Source organism: Oncorhynchus clarkii, chromosome 23 (assembly GCF_045791955.1).
Source record: "Oncorhynchus clarkii lewisi isolate Uvic-CL-2024 chromosome 23, UVic_Ocla_1.0, whole genome shotgun sequence".
Classification (NCBI taxonomy): domain Eukaryota; kingdom Metazoa; phylum Chordata; class Actinopteri; order Salmoniformes; family Salmonidae; genus Oncorhynchus; species Oncorhynchus clarkii.
This window is the reverse complement of record NC_092169.1, coordinates 27,306,902-27,328,117: the sequence shown is the minus strand read 5'-3', so window position 1 is coordinate 27,328,117 and position 21,216 is coordinate 27,306,902. Positions and strand designations below refer to the sequence as shown.

The following is a 21,216-nucleotide window of genomic DNA, read 5'->3' as shown; positions in this document are numbered from 1 at the left end:
CAAAAGTATAAAATGATTTCTCATTCCTATCTATCCGTGTTGATTTCATACGGTTTTCGGCCAGACAGCATCAGATACATGGGCTACACATTAAGACAGAGGGGCGGTGTTTCGCTCGCTCGGATGCTTTCTCCAGTGAGATTGATGAGTCTTGGGGGGGGGGGGGGACTAAGTGGCCACCCCCTGGACACGCTACGGATCGTAGGATTGGATTTTCTGATACTAAGTCATGGTGGCATATAGTGGTGCATTGTGATCAAGAACAGATAAAGAAAATATGAGATCCCTTAAAAAATAGAGCTTGGTTTTAATGTGGCACATTTACTACAAGCACAGATCCAAACAGGTGTTTATACTCACAACTCCTGGTATTTCACAGGCGGTCTCACGGTTGTTCTGCTCGGGGTCACAGTAGATTCTGAGTTTCATGATTTCAAACTGTTAAAGATAGGAATCGTCCATGAGTCTGGGGAAAAAAGCAATTCATCCCTAACCGTTTTCTAATGATTAATGAGTCATAAGTCTGTATCGTCACTGTACCGGGATGTTATTTCTTTAGACTTAAGTGACAACTTCATTATATTTGTGATAGTTTTATGGGTTTAAAAACAAATCCAGATACATTCTGGTTGCACGTCTCAAATTTGCTTAAAAAAAAAAAGTAGTTTGAATACTGTAAAATAGATCATGTCAAACCAATTAAAACACAACACCATTATGATTGATTGCAGGTTAGCATGTTTGGCACACCAATTATCAACATGGCCAAATAAAGACTAAATAAGACGTAGAGGACAGAGAGGATCTTCATGCCAAGATTGTCTAATCTAAGGTCAGTATGTTTCAAAGGACAATGCAGACCCTTGACTCTTGAAATCCTACTGTTAAACAGTTAGACCAGTAGAGGTTCAAATGTGATCCAATAAAAACAGTTGTCTTGCTCAAAGAGGCACAAATGCAGGTTGTAAAAATGTTGTCTCTTGATAAACTTACTGGTACAGTTGTCTCTTTGCTGACATACTTTCCGATCTGGGTCTTCCCATTAATGAAGATACCAACAGGAGGTTCCAACGGCAGGGTTTCAATTTCCAGGTCATCAACATACAGGATAACATCTTGCTCAGTGACCAGTAGCCTAAACTGGTGCCAAGTCTCATCAAATAGTTTCTATTTGACCAAAAAAGAGGATAAGGAATTATTATGTATACAAAGACAGAGGTGTAGTGGGGGCTATACACAATTATACGCCGTATACCCACTTTCTTTCAGTGGGCTTGAGGTATAGGCTTACTCACTTCTTACATATTAATCCCCACTGATGCGTATCAGAATATTATAGTATTATAGGCCTACTCTGTATCAATTATGTAGGATGAATTCAGAAAGAATGGGACATCATATAAACTGTGACGGCTTAATCCTGAACCGTTTATTTATTGGTCAGACAAGAGACAATCTAAACTACTGTTCCCTTGCAGAGAAACCGCATTAACAAAATCACATCACTTAATTTGTGTGACATCATAGAGGGGGGCAGAGCAAGCTTCAAACAGGAAGCTCACACCAGTGAAGCACACGGTAAGATCAGTGACATAACTTTTTTTCTGTTTTGATGTTAAGGTTATAAAACTGACATAAATAATGCACTGTGACAAATTGTGATGTAAATGTGCATTCTATATACTGGTGCATCAAAATACATTTTAAAAAGTTGTCAATATTATGTTTACATTTTGGAATTCAGTCATTTTTGTTGATGTCCTGCTTTACCAACCATAGCTAGCTAAATTAGGACAGCATGGAATAGCTAAAGCGGGACAGTCTTATAGGCTTTTGCAATGGAGGAAAGAGATCCAGTCTACATTAGGGAGGGATCCCCTGTACTTAGGTTAGGCAGGGCTCTTGTTCTTGTAGTACTATATCCTGTTATTAGTATTGTTATTTGAGTGAATTCAGAAAAAGCGGGACTGTGTGCATTTCCATCTTCTGTAACCTCTTCAGACATCTATCCAACATATTAGCCGAACACCAGTGGAGGCTCCTCAGAGGAAAAAGGGGAGAATCCTCCTCAGTGAGTTTCATAAAAAATATAAATAGTGAAACATTAAAAAAGTTATGCTTTTTATGTAAAAACTATACTAAATATACTGAACAAAAATATAAACGCAACATGGAACAATTTCAAAGATTTGACTGAGTTACATATAAGGAAATCAGTCAATTGAAATAGTTTTGTTAGCTGCTAATCTATGGATTTCACATGATTGAAAATACAGATATGCATCTGTTGGCCACAGATACCTTAAAAAAAGGTATGGGCATAGATCAGAAAACCAGTCATTGACCATAATTTGCCTCATGGAGTGCGACACATCTCCTTCGCATAGAGTTGATCAGGCCATTGATTGTGGCCTGTGGAATATTGTCCAATTCCTCTTCAATGGCTGTGCGAAGTTGATGGATACTGCCGGGAACTGGAATACACTGTCGTACACGTCGATCTAGAGCATCCCAGACGTGCTCAATTTGTGACATGTCTGGTAAGTTGCAGGCCTTGGAGGAACTGGGACTTTTTAACTTCCAGGAATTGTGTACAGATCCTTGCAACATGTGGCTGTGCATTGTCATGCCGAAAATATGAGGTGATGGAGGCGGATGACTGGTTCGACAATGGGTTTCAGGATCTAGTCACGGTATCTCTGTGCATTCAAATTGCCATCGAAAAAATGCAATTCTGTTCATTGTCCGTAGCTTATGCCTGCCCATACCATAACCCCATCGCCTCCATAGAGCACTCTGTTCACAACGTTGACAACAGCAAACCGCTCACCCACAAGACGCTATACACGTAGTCTGCGGTTGTGAGGTCCGGTTGGACATACTGCCAAATTCTCTAAAACAAATTGGTAGAGAAATAAAAATTCTATTTTCTGGCAACAGCTCTAGCTGTTATGATATGAAGTTTTGGCTTGGAAAAGTTTTTTGACCTGGTCACAGACAGCTGATGTGTTGTGCACTGAAGTCCATAAGCAAATGGAAAATGTGAGAGGAGGAGATCACATAGATGCTAGAAGCAATCATACAATGAAAATAAATTCATGCTGTTTGTATGTGGCTGTTATGAAAGTGAACTGTGTTTGCGTGTGATCAGGGGTGTATTCATTCTGCCGATTCTGTTGAAAAGAAAATCTAAAATGGCAGCAAACGGAACTAAACGGGGATAAACGTACATGAATTTGTCCAATAGAAACTGTTGTTTGCAACTTACTAATGATTACACCCTAGATCAGCTAGATGCAGGCAAGAGTGTGTGAGGTGGTATTGAATGTGTCACTGTCTGATTATTTGACATTTTCTCTACACCTGTGCACCAATGTTGTAAACTTTCATCCATAGGATTGGTTGTAGCAACCTCATGATGGGTAGTAGCCTAAACCTATCGATGTTACAAAGAGCTGGGTGAATGTAATATGAATGACATTCATCCAATATGCTGCAATATAAATAAAGCTATGCTCATAGAAAAAAATGATTGTCCTCCCTCATTTTAAACGGCACCGACCCCAACTGCCAAACACATGATACATTGCTGAAATTCTCAGATGATTGCTAATCACACACAATTTAATTTAATTGTCATTGAGGTGCAATTAGGCTATAATGGTGTCCCAGTTTATCTAACCTGCTGTCCCAGTCTACCAAATGCGAACTGAAAATATGTGTACACAAATGGGTGTGTCATCCCTCCTGTGAATTAGATATCAACATGTGTGTGTGTGTGTGTGTGTGTGAGAGAGAGAGATTAGGAAACATCTTGAGGATTTTGAAACGGTATCATGTGTTGGGCTAATATGTTGGATAGATGTTGAGAGGTTACAGAAGACTAAATGCAAAAAGATTTATACTCATTCCTTATTCACCCTAGTACAATAAAGAAATCATGCACAAAGTAGCCAACACAACTGCAAAGCATGTGAAATACATTCACATCTGCCCCATACGCATAGCTAGTTCCAGCAGAATATCAGGCAGCAATACCTCTCAGCTCATATACATCAAGACACATGGAGCAGTTCACAGAACTTAACGACATTGGTAGCCGGTAATGTAGGAAAGACATTTCAACTTATAATATCTACCAGTAAATGCTAAGGAAACAATGGGCAAAATTAGGTATGGAAAAAGTTGTCTGAAAGTCTTTGTTGAATCTTTGTTTGATTGAACATTTCTAAAGGCTTTCCCAAAAAACCTTCCCAATCAAATGTTGACTACCAAGTAGGCCTACCTGGTAGAATGATATCAAGATGATTTGTACAAATCTTGCAAACTCAATCACTGTAGGCCTACGATGTACAGTACAGAACCACAAATAGCCAAATGGTCTCTTGCTAGGTGCGCAATTGAATTAAAAGGAATCTATATTTTTGTATATTATTTTTACTCAAAAATAGTCTCCTGGTGTGGTTTTAGCATTGTTGTGGACTTAGGACATCCACATCTTTTCTTGTTTTATATTTTATTTTGAGAGTGAAAACCTGAAAAAAGAATAGGGAAACTCATAAAAAACTATAGGAAAATGTGAGTATACCCACTTCTCCACTACACCACTGTACAAAGGTTAACAAGGACTAGGAAAATCTAACAACTTGCCAACTATTGAGTGCAATGGATATTTGAATTATTGTTGTGCAATCACAAAACATTGATAGAAAGAACATTGAAGAAACAAAGAATAAAGAACTTCACATGTAACAAAGACACAGAGCGCAGAAAAGCCTCAGCTTTAGTACTTCAGTTTTCTTTTATGTTAAAATCACTAAGGTTAAAATTGAAGGAATCCAAGACACTCAGCTCAGGCAGCACAATTCGTGCAAAAATGTACAAAAACTATTTCAGCAGATTTTGTGCATTTTTGTTTTCATTCTTGGGAAAAGACACATTTTTGTGCAACTTAATTCGAAGTAAAATACACACTTTCGTGCGACTTCATTCACAGCAAAATACATTTTTGGTGGGCAAACTTCTTTTGAAAGTTATTAGAGCAATGCATAATGGGCAATGGTGTTCTACACTGCCTTTTTTTGTGGCCCACATTTATTTACAGTACCAGTCAAAAGTTTGGACACACCTAGAAAACAGTTTTGGTATTAATAAATTAAAAAAACAACGCAAGGCTAGTATTATAATATAATTATTTCTGAGACAACCTGGTTGATTAACAATATTGATTAACAATATTGCTTGGTTTTTTTTATATACAGCACCAGTCAAAGTTTTGGACACACCTACTCATTCAAGGGTTTTTCTTTATTTCTACTATTTTCTACATTGTTGAATAATAGTGACAACATCAAACCTATGAAATAACACATATGGAATCATGTAGTAACCCAAAAAGTGTTAAACAAATCAAAATATATTTGACATTCTTCAAAGTAACCATCTTTTGCATGATGACAGCTGTGCACACTCTTGGCATTCTCTCAACCAGCTTCATGAGGAATGCTTTTCCAACTGTCTTGAAGGACTTCCCACATATGCTGAGCACTTGTTGGCTGCTTTTCCTTCTCTCTGCGGTCCATCTCATCCATAACCATCTCAATTGGAGTGAGGTCGGGTGATTGTGGAGGCCAGGTCATCTGATGCAGCACTCCATCTCTCTCCATCTTGGTCAAATAGCCCTTACACAGCCTGGAGGTGTGTTTTGGGTCATTGTCCTGTTGGAAAAACAAATTATATTCCCACTAAGTGCAAACCAGATGGGATGGCGTATTGCTGCAGAATGCTGTGGTAGCTATGCTGGTAAAGTGTACATTGAATTCTAAATAAATCACTGACAATGTCACCAGCAAAGCACCCCCACACCATCACACCTCCTCCTCCATGCTTTACGTGGGAACCACACATGCGGAGATCATCTGTTTACCTACTCTGCGTCTCACAAAGACACGGCAGTTGGAACTAAAAATTTCAAATTTGTACTCATCAGACCAAAGGACTGATTTCCACCGGTCTAATGTCTATTGCTCATGTTTCTTTACCCAAGCAAGTCTCTTCTTATTATTGGTGTCCTTTAGAAGTGGTTTCTTTGCAGCAATTTGACTATGAAGGCCTGATTCAGTCTCCTCTGAAGAGTTGATGTTGAGATGGGTCTGTTACTTGAACTCAGTGAAGCATTTATTTGGGCTGCAATCTGAGGTGCAGTTAACTGTAATGAACTTATTCTCTGCAGCAGAGGTAACTCTTGGTCTTCCTTTCCTGTAGTGGTCCTCATGAGAGCCAGGTTCATCATAGCGCTTGATGGTTTTTGTGACTGCACTTGAAGAAACTTTCAAAGTTCTTAACATTTTCCGGATTGACTGACCATGTCTTAAAGTAATGACGGACTGTCGCTTCTCTTTGCTTATTTGAGCTCTTCTTGCCATAATATGGACTTGGTCTTTCACCAAATAGGGCTATCTTCTGTATACCACCCCTGCCATGTCAAAACACATCTGATTGGCTCAAACGCATTAATGAATGGTGATAAATGCTCAATCTGAAGGGTTTCACAGCCCTATAATAATGATACAAGGTATATCACCTTAAAAAGGGTTTATTTACAATCTATTTTGGTATATGATGTTGGGAATGTTGGTATTGAAGAGTCTGAAATGAATTACATTCCCTAACCCTAAGCTATGTTCAATGTCAGCAGCAATTTCCAGTAAGAAATGCTCTGTCTGAAGTCATTCGGCTATGGGTTTCACAGCCCTGTAATAATGATACAAGTTATATCACCCCTGGGGTATAACATGTTGGGCAAAGTGGTGTAGGAGAGTCTGACATATAACCCCTAACTTGAGTTCAGTCTTCGCCAATGAGAACCAAGATTCTAGGCCATAGAAAATCCTACATCCATCTCATTAGATCAGAACAGGATGGATGAACAGTGATTCATATTACTGATTTGCATCCTAAAAAAGGACAGTGTTTAGGATTGTGTTTGGCTACATAACACACTTCATTATGTGTCTACCCATATGATATGGATCATTGTCAGGTTATTAGATGTATAAGCTTCAGTAACAAAAGAACACCACGGTTGTAATAACACTTTAAACAAGGTACTTTGTAAATGTGTAGAATGTGTTTGTTTTGGGTCCACACTGGTAAGTTAACTTATGTAAATTAGACAGTCACAGAGGATTTTCTTCTGAATAACTGGTCAGGGCATTGCACTTTCCACTCAGCTTCAGGCAACTTTGATTCAAAGCTTGATCACACCTGTAGTGACTATTTCTATCCACCACGCCCATTGTTGCTTATCCATTGTTCACAAGATATATCAATGTAATTATACCCAACACTGACTATATCAATGTAATTACACCCAACACAATGTTGAAAAACAGATTGCTTCCCACCACTAGATCACATAACTTGACGTGAGCTGGAAGTGATCCCAACGCTGCCACCAATGTAGCGGAAGAAAGTGAAAGCTGTAACAGGGACTCTAACCAGGGCTCATACGTGGCAAAGTGAACCCTAACAGGCTGACTACACCGCTCGCGTTGCGTGCGTTACAAAATACATTTTGAGATCTATATTATTCAATTATTGCACCCACACTGCTCGCGCGCGCCAATGAGCGTCTGCGTTGCCAAGGGCTAAAATAGAAGTCAGTTCTATTTGTGACGCAGATCGCGCTGCAAGTCCTGCCTCTCCCATCTCCTCATTGGTTTATAGAAGCAGGTACCCACGTGCCATCTCCTCATTGGTTATACCCACGTGGGTGACTGAAAGACGAACGTGGTCAGTGGCGGTACTGCACCTAATTTATGGAAGTTGCCAATCGTGATAGAAAGTCAAGAGAAGAAAAATCCTAGAAGGAGGAAAGATGACTAGAAACGATTCGGTTGACAGTTTTATGTGTGGATTAATTGTCAGAGTAGGGGACATTGTGCATTTCAAGTAAAATAACAACTCAATGTTTATATCCCAGGACAAATTAGCTAGCAACAGCAAGCTAGCTAAATAGGACAAATTAGCTAGCAAGCTAGCTAGCTAAATTGCCATAAATATTTAATGCTTTCAACATGTCCCCAAATTAATGTAATTGGTTCAGAGTTTGTTTTGATATTTTAACCTGCGTGTCGTGATTTAACCTGCGTGTCGTGATTTGGTGTGGGAGGACAAAATAAATGTATGCATGATGGCGCACGCGCACAGCCGGTTCGGGTTCTGTGTAATGGCCATTGCATGAAAGCCTAGTAGGCCTCTGGACACAGGCAGTAGGCCTACAATGCTGGCGTATGTCTTGTTACAATAGTCTAAGTATATAACATGAGTGACACGAGCGTAATAATCATCATGAAACAGCCTTGGAAATGCCATAAGTGTAAGCCAACATAATTCATTATTTTACATTAACATGTTTAATAAGGATCAGCGTCCCGTCAACGGGACAGTTGCAAATCATGCAGAGCGTTATGTCAAGATCGCAGATATCAGAGAAACAACAAATGTCGATACATGTAAGTGTCTCATATCGGCTGAAAGCTTAAATTCTTGTTAATAATATAACTGCACTGTCCAATTTACAGTAGCTATTTCTGCGGGAAAAATGCCATGCTATTGTTTGAGGAGAGCTCCTAACAACAAAAACATTTTCACCGTGATACGTTTACGAATAAATTCACAGCTGAAGGTGAAATGTGTAATTACATTCTAAAATCTTGCTCTGATTTATCATCCAAAAGGTCCCAGAGATAACATGAAGTGTCGTTTTGTTAGATAAAATCATTTTTCATATCCTAAAAAGGTCCTGGCATGCACGATCGATTTTGTAATTCCATTCATTCAATTTGCAAAGAAAGGAATCTGTGAAAATCTCACCCTAAACGTTGTTTCAACAAGTCAAATCACGATTGTGTCTATTCCTCAGAGATCCTAGAAGGTAACAAGACCTTAATATTTCATTAGGGGTGTAGTATATCCTATAGGACACCATATTTGGTCAGAGAGCGATGCCTTCATGGCACGTCGATGACGTGGGCGGCCATTACTTGAACGGCTGTATCTGTGTCAAATAAGCACCAATCGGGATCAAACAAAGCTAGCTAGATAGCCAATGAGCCTGGCTTTACAGGAGTATCTGGAAACCATGTATTGTTGTTAACACGTTCGTTTTTTTATATAAATAAATATGGGACACAAAAAATGGCAGTGTAGAACATCATTGCCCAAAATGCACTTCTTTAATAACTTTCAAAAGATTGTTCCGAAGTTTGTTCCCCAAAAATGTGTGTATTTTCCCACGAATTAAGCTACACAAAACGCACAAAAACACACAAAATCTGCTGAAATACTTGTTGTACACATTTGCACAAATTGAGTGTGAGATTGTGTTGGCTTAGGCATGATAGGAATACATTTTAAAGTAGGCCTCGGCTAGCATATGGCCATTAGGAAAACTTTGGATGATTTAAAATAGTCTGACATGGTGACTGCTCTAGGGAGTTTGATAATCTGACCATATGATGATTATACATGATTATTTCAATTCTCTACATTCCATTCTTCTCATGTCTTCAATTCCCCACCTCCTAATCCTCAGATAGTTGTTTTCTTGAAAATGTTTATTTGGAATATAACAGCACCAATGTAGTTTTCTGGCATGTCATTAGTATTATGTATACTAATATTAATATCATTAATGTGTGCAATAATACACCATATCACAGTGCTAACTTTTCTATGAGCTCTCTCTGTGTTATATTGACTTTATGGATTATTCATCTGCATTAAAGATGTTAATGTTGATTACCAGTTCAGATGAGAAATGAATGAATGACTTAGACAGACTATTTTTGTTTCTCTTTTCTTTTTTGACATTTCCATTGAGCCTTGGTAAAGTACTATCATGTCATGTGTCTGTTTTGGTGATTTGGAAACCAATCACTCATGATGATCACATACCTTGGCAGGTTCTTGTTGGAAGACCACTTTCTGAGTACCACTTGGTGCTACACTGGTTGTGGTGAACATGATATTGCGTTCAAATCCATTTAGTGTGACTGCCATTTGTGGTTTCCCGTCATTGGTCTGTATCCTCCAAAGGTCCCACTCTTCCCTGATCAGAGACCCCTTGTACCTCAGTGTGGACACAAAGACATAGGAGGGAGGCAGACCATCTGGAAACAAGTTCCTGTGGGCCAAAAATAAAACAATCAGTCAATCATATCACTATAAAACAACCAGAGTGATGTGTGCCAGAGAGATATAGTAGACTTAGCAATACAGACATGGCATGATGTTTTAAGCTTACTTTGTGCTTTCACTCAGGTCAACACGAGATGTCACCTGAAAGGCCTTGGCCCCATAAAAAGACCCTTGAGTTTTTTTTACTTTTTTAGCCAAATCCAGATAATGTAGAATATCGAAGCCCTTGACATCACCGCTTTCGACTGGGATTCTGCTTGGACAAACAGTCTCTGAAATGGAGCGAATGAGAGAGTTTTGAATGAAATGTACAAAAATACAACATGGCAGAGTGTGTTTTTTTTGTGTGGCTGGTTGAACACCACAAACACATTTTCATAGAAGCGCCACCATTCTTTGCTCAGGTTGGGCTGTATGTTCATTTAGAGTAAATCCATGGAACACAATAATTTATTTAATTTGGCTGGACGCCGAAGTGTAAAAATCTGTAATAAAATACATTGGCATGGGACACTGGACATTTTGCAAATATGCAGTCTGGCTAAAGAACATCCCTCTCATTGGAAAAAACAGACAGAATTTGACCATTACACCCACACCCTAAACACACATCTTAATTATTAATAGGACTTGTGAAAGTGCCCACTTTAAATATGATAAAAATGATTCCTTCCTTTTTATTATATTTATTATTTAGAACGCTACTCCTCTGACATCATTTAAGCTAAAAACGCCATTCAAACATACGCTATTATACAATGTTTAGATAACATCGATAATTTTAAACTATAAAACGTTTTTGTCCTCATCCACTTAAAATAAGATTTTGTCAGCATTCTAAAGGTTCCATTCTTAAAAACTCCCTTGACCTCCAAAATTCTATGCCAAGTAAACAATTCACGAGTTGCACGTTTCAGCACAATATTGTTTTGAATGTCTGTTTTAGGACTGATGCCCAGCTGAGCATTCTACTCAATGTAGTGTCAGTGCTGATGAAGATTTTGTCTAAATTGCATAACCGTGGCTTAGGAACACAATGACATTTCAAAAGGAAGCAAGTAATTAGTAGGATAAGCTGTTGTCATCATTGCGATGTCACCAGATTGACTTTAGATGCAGTAAAACTTTAGCTACCTCACTAAGACTGAGGGGAGAGCACCAGAATTTTTGCTAGATAACATTAGCATTGATAGCTATTTCTGACTAACTTTGCTAGCTCATGGCAACATTGCCATTTCTCTAAAGTAAACTTGACGACATCGTAATGACTGCAAAGTTTTTTTCTACTAATTATTTGTCTACTTTAGCAAAGTCAGCGTATTTCCAGGCCACTATAGTGTAATTTTGAGGAAACAGTCATTAGCCCCCGTTCAGAAAGACTGAGCATTACCCATCAGCCGGACATAAATATGCTGCAGCATCTGTAGATCACTGACAGTGGCAACGACGCAACCGAGTGACAGAGGTGCAACCCATAAATACAACTTTTGACACAAATCAGCTACTTTGACCACTTTCCCAACAAGTTAGACATAGAATGTATAAAATCTTAGTAAATGTCTCTGCTTTTCAAATTTGGAACCAGAACAGAAATATCTTCTTCCAATCAAATGTTACAAATGTTTTAGTAACCACATCAACTGTATTTTATGTCAACCTATACAAACAACTGACATTTTGACACATCTTTCAACAAGTTGGACAAAAACTTACATGGTATGCAATCTTAGTCTACTTCGCTGCTATTCAAATCAGAACAGACTTATATTCTACCAATCAATAGGTACTACTGTTTTAGTAACCACATCAACATTTTACATTTACATTTTAGTCATTTAGCAGATGCTCTTTTCCAGAGCAACTTACAGTAGTCCATTCATCTTAGATAGCTAGGTGGGACAACCACATATCACAGTCATAGTAAGTACATTTTCCCTCAATAAAGTAGCTATCAGCAAAGTCAGAGCTAGTAAGGGGGAAAAAAGTAAAGTGTGAGTGTTAGTTCACGAAAGGCATTTTATATTAAAAAAACATTTTTAAAAAGGGGGTAGCTGCCATCCTGTAGGGGTGGTAGGGCCAAGAGTCCAGAGGAGGCAGAACGGAGTGCTCGGGTTGGGGTGTAGGGTTTGAGCGTAGCCTGAAGGTAGGGAGGGGCAGTTCATCTTGCTGCTCCGTAGGCAAGTACCATGGTCTTGTAGTGGATGCGAGCTTCGACTGGAAGACAGTGGAATGTGCAGAGGAGCAGGGTCACATGGGAGAACTTGGGAAGGTTGAACACCAGGCGGGTTCCAGCATTCTTTATAAGTTGCAAGGGTTTGATGGCACAAGCGGGGAGCCCAGCCAACAAAAAGTTGCAGTAGTGCAGATGGGAGATGACAAGTGCCTGGAAGAGTCACTGCCTTTATGTTTGTAGAATACAACAGGGTATTGTCCAGGGTCATGCCAAGGTTCTTTGCACTCTGGGAGGGGGAAACCGTGGAATTGTCAACCGTGATGGAGAGGTCTTTGAGCAAACAGGCCTTCCCTACAAGTCATCAACTAATTTCATGAAGCTAACTTCCCACTGTTGAATTAACTGCCACAGAACTTACATACATTTCAAATTATAGGTTAGGGAAAAGTGCAATGAATAGTGTCACTTTCTAGGATGTCAATATAAATTAATGTATTTATGGTTGTTTCAAATTTTGTCTTGCCATTTAATAATTATATAGTCCTAGTCAAAAGTTTGGACACACCTACTCATTCAAGGATTTTTTGAATAATAGTGAAGACATCAAAACTATGAAATAACACATATGGAATCAAGTAGTAACTAAAAAAAGTGTTAAACAAATCAAAAAACTGTATATTTTAGATTTTAGATTCTTCAACGTAGCCACACTTTGCCTTGATGACAGCTTTGCACACTCTTGGCATTCTCTCAACCAGCTTCATGAGGTAGTCACCTGGAATACATTTAAATTAACTGGTGTGCCTTCTTAAAAGTTCATTTGTGGAATTTCTTTCCTTCCTAGTGCATTTGAGCCAATCCGTTGTGTTATGACAAGGTAGGGGGGTATACAGAAGATGGCCCTACTTGGTAAAAGACCAAGACCATATTATGCCAAGAACAGCTCAAATAAGCAAAGAGAAATGACAGTCCATCCTTACTTTAAGACATGAAGGTCAGTCAATCCGGGAACATTTCAAGAACTTTGAAAGTTTCTTCAAGTGCTATGATGAAACTAGCTCTCATGAGGACTGCCACAGGAAAAGAAGACCCAGAGTTACCTCTGCTGCAGAGGATAAGTTCATTAGACTTACCAGCCTCAGAGATTGCAGCCCAAATAAATGCTTCACAGTTCAAGTAACAGACACATCTCAACATCAACTGTTCAGAGGAGATTGTGTGAATCAGGCCTTCATGATTGAATTGCTGCAAAGAAACCACTACTAAAGGACACTAATAGGAATAAGAGACTTGCTTGGGCCAAGAAACACGAGCAATGGACATTCTATCAGAGGAAATCTGTCCTTTGGTCTGATGAGTCTAAATTTGCGATTTTTGGTTCCAACTGCCGTGTCTTTGTAAGGCGCAGAGTAGTTGAACGGATGATCTCTGCACGTGTGGTTTCCACCATGAAGCATGGAGGAGCAGGTATGATCGTGTGGGGGTGCCTTGCTGAGCTCAGCGTTCAACACCATAGTACCCTCAGAGCTTATCACTAAGCTAAGGATCCTGGGACTAAACACCTCCCTCTGCAACTGGATACTGGACTTCCTGACGGGCCGCCCACAGGTGTGGAGGGTAGGTAGCAACACATCTGCCACTCTGATCCTCAACACTGGAGCCCCCCAGGTGTGCGTGCTCAGTCCCCTCCTGAACCCCCTGTTCACCCACGACTGCATGGCCAGGCATGACTCCAACACCATCATTACGTTTTCAGACGGCACACAGTGGTAGGCCTGATCACCGACAACGACAAGACAGCCTATAGGGAGGAAGTCAGAGACCTGGCCGGGTGGTGCCAGAATAATAACCTATCCCTCAACATAACCAAGACTAAGGAGATTATTGTGGACTACAGGAAAAGGAGGACCGAGCACGCCCCCATTCTCATCGACGGGGCTGTAGTGGATGGAGCTGGTTGAGAGCTTCAAGTTCCTTGGAGGCCACATCAACATCAAACTAGAATGGTCCAAACACACCAAGACAGTCGTGAAGAGGGCACGACAAAGCCTATTCCCCCTCAGGAAACTAAAAAGATTTGGCATGGGTCCCGCAGAGTGAAGGAAAAGCAGCCAACAAGTGCTCAGCATATGTGGGAACTCCTTCAAGACTGTTGGAAAAGCATTCCAGGTGAAGCTGGTTGAGAGAAGGCCAAGAATGTGCAAGGCTTTCATCAAGGCAAAGGGTGACTACTTTGAAGAATATAAAATATCAAATTAATTGTAATTTGTTTAACACTTTTTTGGTTACTACATGATTTCAAATGTGTTATTTCATAGTTGTGATGTCTTCACTATTATTCAACAATGTAGACAATAGTAAAAAATTAATAAAAACCCTTGAATGAGTAGGTGTGTCCAAAATGTTCACTGGCACTGTATGTGTTATAGTTTTTACCATTGATGACATACCACGAAAGTTGGAATGTGGTATGTGTATTGTGCACTTGTTATTTCGGGTCTCGTGTAGTGTTTTTACGGGTCTTGTCCTGTGTAGTTATTAGAGGTTTAAACCTCATCTTTTGTTTGGGTTACATCCCTGTGTATTTTATATACGTGTTTGTTTTGGGATTCGTCCCCGTGACAGTTAACTACTTTCCCAACAAGTTAGACAAAATCTTAGTCTGCATTTAAATCTAAACTTTGAACACTTCTTCCACTACCACAAAAATACTTTCAAAGAGATAAAGCAAGTCCCACAATTATTCTTAATGGAAAATTACCTTCTAGTCCCAGTAGGCGATTCATTTACAAGGGATCATACTTCTTTATTGTTGGAATGTGGATACAACCTTTCAAATAGGTACCATTTTCCTAACGATTGCTCTGTTTTGTTCTGGATGTTGTTCTTGATAAAACTCTTCTGTTTTAGAAGTATTTTCAACATTCTTGTTACGTCGATTACCATGACACCAAGTGCCAAAAGCCATACACCTACTGTACCCCTTTCAGTTTTACAAAGGTTAGGTATAGGTCAATAAAAGTTTAACCTGGTGTTCTAGCAATAGCTTCCCTAACCTTTACTTCACCCTGAAGCAGTGACATCAAGTTGACATGACTCTCTTGACACAGTTTGGCTTGTCATCCAACGCAGTGAACAACTTCAGAAAACATTAGATTCACAATCATTAGATCTTGAGAAAACATTACATTTCAAGACATTTCCTGTTTCTTAAGAGAATGAACGTTTAGCAATGTGCAAACATGTTAAATCAACCGAAGGGTCTTTTGAGAACCACACCTTAATTTTGAACAACAGAAATGTCAGCCCCACCACTTGGTTTGTTATAAAGCTGAGGAATGGGGCTCATGAGAATCCCCATTTCTTCATTAGAAAATGCCTACCTTCACACAACTTCTGCCTTATGGTCTCACGGATCTTGGAAATAGCTTTATAGTCATCGACATAAAACACATAGGTGGAGGAGGGCTTGTTTCCAATAGCGTTCAACTCCTCCTCTTCCGTCTCAGATCCCACACCAATGGCAAATATTATTATTCCTCTTCTCCTGGCTTCCTCTGCTGCTGCTTTCACCTCATCTTGTGACTTTCCGTCTGTTAGGACCACAGCGATTCTAGCAACACCCTTAGGGCCTCGTTCAGACAGGTTAAATAGTTTGTCGCTAGCAAACTGTATGGCCGTCCCAGTTCTTGTGTTTCCCCCCATGTAGTCGATGGATTCCATGGCTCTGATGAGATCCTTGCTACGAAGGTGCTTCCCTAACGGGATATTTATGATTGGATCATCACTGTATTGGACCACACCGACCTGGGTGAACTTCTGGCCGATGTTAAAGCTTGTGGTGATGTTGACGAGCCATCGCTTGACTATTTCAAAGTTCACATCAGCTACACTCCATGAGCCGTCTAGGATAAAGACCAAATCGCTTGCAACAGTTTTACAACCTGTAAGAGAGATGATAAAGATGAGTGGTTTTACACAGCCTTGAAAAAAGATGAATGAAGAGTATTCACTTCTTATAAAGGAATGGCCTTTACCAATACGGTTCACAGAAAGCTTTCCTGAACATCCATTCTGCATTTATAGTAAAAGTGAGCGATAATGGACACCATGCAATGGAAATGTGTCACATATAACGATGAAGACAGAAGCACTCTTACTGAATCTCATGTCCTCATCTTGTGCTGCACAAGACAAGTGAAGGAGCATGAAGCACAGACACGGCAAGACACAATGCATGGTTTTGCAACGCATGATACTGAAGTACCAAACTCCAAATGAGCACCTATAGGGAAAGGGAAACAACACATGCATAGCTGAGATTGTCATTCCAATTATTCGTATCAGTTAACAAATCAAAGAACTGCAGACAGTTTTTCTTACTCGTCACTGTTCTTACTTGAATTCCATGCAATGCATATCTTAAATATTTAAAGTAGACAACTGTGACAAAAAATGGAGGGTCAGTATATTGCATTTGTTGTAAACAAGATAAAGCAACTTACAATGGAAAATAAGTCTGTGTTAGTGACAATGAAACATGGAAGAACATTCTGAAGTCTCTCTCTCTCTCTGTGTGAGTACTCAGAATACTTTAGGCCATACTTCTTTGTTTCTCTCTGGCTGCTTTAGGAAACTGTGTATTTCATTGCAGTTTCCGGCAAGTGAAAGTAAGAAACTGCAGATATAAAAAGAAGCAGCTATAAATGAGGAACTGCACAGGAGGTTGGTGGCACGTTATTTGGGGAGGACAGGCTCGTGGTAATGGCTGGAATGGAATAGGTGGAACGGTATCAAATACATGGTTTCCATGTGTTTGATGCCATTCCATTCACTCTGTTCCAGCCATTATTATGAGCCATCCTCCCCTCAGCAGCCTCCACTGAGGAACAGATATTGTACAGTATGCTCCATAGAAAGCATTTGTGATTTGTGGAAGGAAGGTAGGTATGGACTTTGGTAAGCTCAGACAATCCAACCGATTAACCTAAAGCAGTGGGTTTTCCTGAGACAATGACTAGACTTGGATAGGTCAATTCTGCAATGACCGAGATCTAACCCTCGTCAACCATATGTAACTGTGCTGTCTGTTTGTTATCACAGCCATAACATGACTGGGTTTTTCCACTCCCTGACCCAGGATTTGAGGCACAGCTCAGTGAGGGGCCAAGCTGCCACGGTATAGCCGGCCATTTTGTTCCGGCCTTTTCCCCCCAACCCGTCCTGAGCACCGGGGGAAGTCGCTGGAAAGCAACACTGTGACATGAGCCAGTCAGCATGGCTTTTCCCTCTATCGACTTCCCTCCGATCTGGATAATTCTACATTTCTGCCGAAACCACATGGAATTAATTTACTGTGTCAGACTGTGAAATTCCTGCTCTGGATAGTGACCAAACACATGTAGTCATGACAAATGGATGGCAACCATTGTCCAAGAGATAAAGAGACCTGATTGGATGCTAAAGTTAATGTGCTACTATACATTAGCGCTTGTTGGAGTATGCACCACCCGGGAATACATGCCAGAAAATTCTCTAAAATGACCCATTTTATTTTTTACATTTGTTTTATTTATTTATTTATTGTTGAATTTTACCCCCTTTTTCTCCCCAATTTCGGGGTATCCAATTGTTAGTAGCTACTATCTTGTCTCATCGCTACAACTCCCGTATGGGCTCGGGAGAGGCGAAGGTTGAAAGTCATGCGTCCTCCGATACACAACCCAACCAAGCGCACATTCACCATATGGCTTTTTTCCCTTCTATGACCCACTCATTGACCTCTGATGTTATTGGGGCACTTTATAGCTCTCCACCTTGGTCAAGATGACAGAATGGCAGGAATAATGACGCTGGTGTGCAGTTATTATACCCCCCCCCCCTAGAAAAAGACAACATAACCAACATAAAGATTCTTCTGCCAGACATATTTCCTAAAACTTGAACCCAAAACATGACTTCCAATTCCTTGAGGGATTTATAGTCTGAGTTATTCATCTAGTTTGCAGTAATACTGAGTACGATATTTATGTAATGCCTTGTGGGTTGCATCCAGCTGGACAAGGGAGTCGGGAAGCTCATGTTGAACAGCTGATTCCTCCTACTTTTCCAGAAAAGGTGCTACCAGAAGAGTTAACTAGACTAAAAACACAATTACAGATTTTCTGGTTCCTCGATCTGGTTCTTACCCATCCGTCTTTGGTTGCTATTTTCTTCTACATCATAGAGCTGTTGTTAAGGATAAAAGTTGATGAATCGTTTTCACTACTGTAGGTGCACTAAATGGCTATTTCGAGGTTAGCACCTGCAGCCTTTTTTTACTTAAAATGGGGGGGTTAATGAGCTTTAATATTGCAGATAGATTGTAGCTTCCATCAATGTAATTGCCAGCATAATTTCCAATCCCCCATATAAGTCAAGTGGTCTGAATACTTTTTGAAGGCACTGTATAAAATGCAAAGGTTGACATATTAAAGACAGCCATTTAAGACTGCAGGTATACAGTGGCTTCGGGAAGTATTCAGACCCTTTGACTTTTTTCACATTTTGTTAGGTTTCAGCCTTATTCTAAAATTGATTAAATTGTTTTTTTTCTCATCAATCTACACACAATACCCCATAGTGACAAAGCAAAAACAGGTTTTTAGAAATGTTTGCTAATTTATTAAAAAGAAAAAACTGAAATACATACGTATTCAGAACCTTTACTCAGTACTTTGTTGAAGCACCTTTGGCAGCGATTACAGCCTTGAGTATTCTTGGGTATGATGCTACACGCTTGGCACACCTGCATTTGGGGAGATTCACCTGTGGTAAATTCAATTGATTGAACATGATTTGGAAAGGCACACAACTGTTTATATAAGGTCCCACAGTTGACAGTGCATTTCAGAGAAAAAACCAAGCCATGAGGTCGATGGAATTGTCTGTAGAGCTCCAAGACAGGAAAGTGTCGGGGCACAGATCTGGGGAACAGTACCAAAACATTTCTGCAGCATTTAAGATCCCCAAGAACACAATGGCCTCCATCAATCTTAATTGGAAGAAGCTTGGAACCACCGAGACTCTTCCTACAGCTGGCCGCCTGGCCAAACTGAGCAATCGGGGGAGAAGGGGCTTGGTTAGGGAGGTGACCAAAAACCTGATGGTCATTCTGACGGAGCTCTAGAGTTCCTCTGTGGCGATAGGAGAACCTTCCAGAAGGATAACCATCTCTGTAGCACTCCACCAATCAGGCCTTTATGGTAGAGTGACCAGATGGAAGCTACTCATCAGTAAATGGCACATGACAGCCTGCTTGGAGTTTGCCAAAAGGTGCCTAAAGACTATCAGCCCATGAGAATCCAGATTCTCTGGTCTCATGAAACCAAGATTGAACTATTTGGCCTGAATGCCAAGCGTCATGTCTGGAGGACACCTGGCACCATCCCTACGGTGAAGCATGGTGGTGTCAGCATCATGATGTAGGGATGCCTTTCAGCGGCAGAGACTGGGAGACTGGTCAGGATTGAGGCAAAGATGAACGGAGCAAAGTACAGAGAGATCCTTGACGAAAATCTGCTCCAGAGTTCTCAGGACCTCAGACTGGGGTGAAGGTTCACCTTCCAACATCATTTTTAGGGCCTTCCTCTGACACCGCCTGGTGTAGAGGTCCTGGATGGCAGGCAGCTTAGCCCCAGTGATGTACTGGGCCATACGCACTACCCTCTGTAGTGCCTTGCGGTCAGAGGCCAAGCAATTGCCATACCAGGCAGTGATGCAACCAATGTTGCAGCTGTAGGAACCTTTTGAGGATCTCAGGACCCATGCCAAATCGTTTTAGTTTCCTGAGGGGGAATAGGCTTTGTTGTGCCCTCTTCACGACTGTCTTGGTGTGTTTGGACCATTCTAGTTTGTTGTTGATGTGGACCGCAAGGAACTTGAAGCTCTCAACCTGCTCCACTACAGCCCTGTCGATGAGAATGGGGGCGTGCTCGGTCCTCCTTTTCCTGTAGTCTACAATAATCTCCTTAGTCTTGGTTACATTGAGGGATAGGTTGTTATTCTGGCACCACCCGGCCAGGTCTCTGACTTCCCCTCTATAGGCTGTTTCGTCGTTGTCGGTGATCAGGCCTACCACTGTTGTGTTGTCTGCAAGTTTAATGATGGTGTTGGAGTCGTGCCTGGCCATGCATTCGTGGGTGAACAGGGAGTACAGGAGCGGACCGGGCACGCACCCCTGGGGGGCTCCAGTGTTGAGGATCAGCGTGGCAGATGTGTTGCTACCTACCCTCACCACCTGGGGGCGGCCCGTCAAGAAGTCCAGGATCCAGTTGCAGAGGGATGTGTTTAGTCCCAGGATCCTTAGCTTAGTGATGAGCTTTGAGGGTACTATGGTGTTCAACACTGAGCTGTCGTCAATGAATAGCATTCTCACATAGGTGTTCCTTTTGTCCATGTGGGAAAGGGCAGTGTGGAGTGCAATAGAGATTGCATCATCTGTGGATCTGTTTGGGCGTTATGCAAATTGGAGTGGGTTTAGGGTTTCTGGGATAATGGTGTTGTGAGCCATTACCTGCCTTTCAAAGCACTTCATGGCTACGGACGTGAGTGCTATGGGTCTGTAGTCATTTAGGCAGGTTTTCTTCGTGTTCTTGGGCACAGGGACTATGGTGGTCTGCTTGAAACATGTACTGAGTAAAAGGTCTGAATACTCATATAAATGTGATATTTCATGTTTTAATTGGTATTAACTTAATAAAAACCTGTTTTTGCTTTGTCATTATATGGTATTGTGTGTAGATTGATGAGGGGAAACTATTTAATCAATTTAAGAACAAGGCTGTAACCTAAGAAAATGT

General features: G+C 40.6%; 1 protein-coding gene across 1 annotated transcript in view; it reads right to left on the bottom strand.

Moving 5' to 3' along the window:
- Window positions 1–16,717, bottom strand: part of LOC139382027 (collagen alpha-1(XXI) chain-like) — a 62,579-nt gene extending 45,862 nt beyond the window's left edge. Inside the window, exons 1-6 of the mRNA XM_071125957.1 lie at window positions 16,537–16,717; window positions 15,760–16,320; window positions 10,310–10,475; window positions 9,961–10,189; window positions 994–1,167; window positions 361–438 (exon numbers count right to left, since the gene is read on the bottom strand). Coding sequence (XP_070982058.1) covers window positions 361–438; window positions 994–1,167; window positions 9,961–10,189; window positions 10,310–10,475; window positions 15,760–16,320; window positions 16,537–16,705 — 1,377 coding nt within the window. The 5' untranslated portion in view covers window positions 16,706–16,717. The remainder of the gene's footprint in view (window positions 1–360; window positions 439–993; window positions 1,168–9,960; window positions 10,190–10,309; window positions 10,476–15,759; window positions 16,321–16,536) is intronic.
- Between the last annotated feature and the right edge of the window lie 4,499 nt (window positions 16,718–21,216).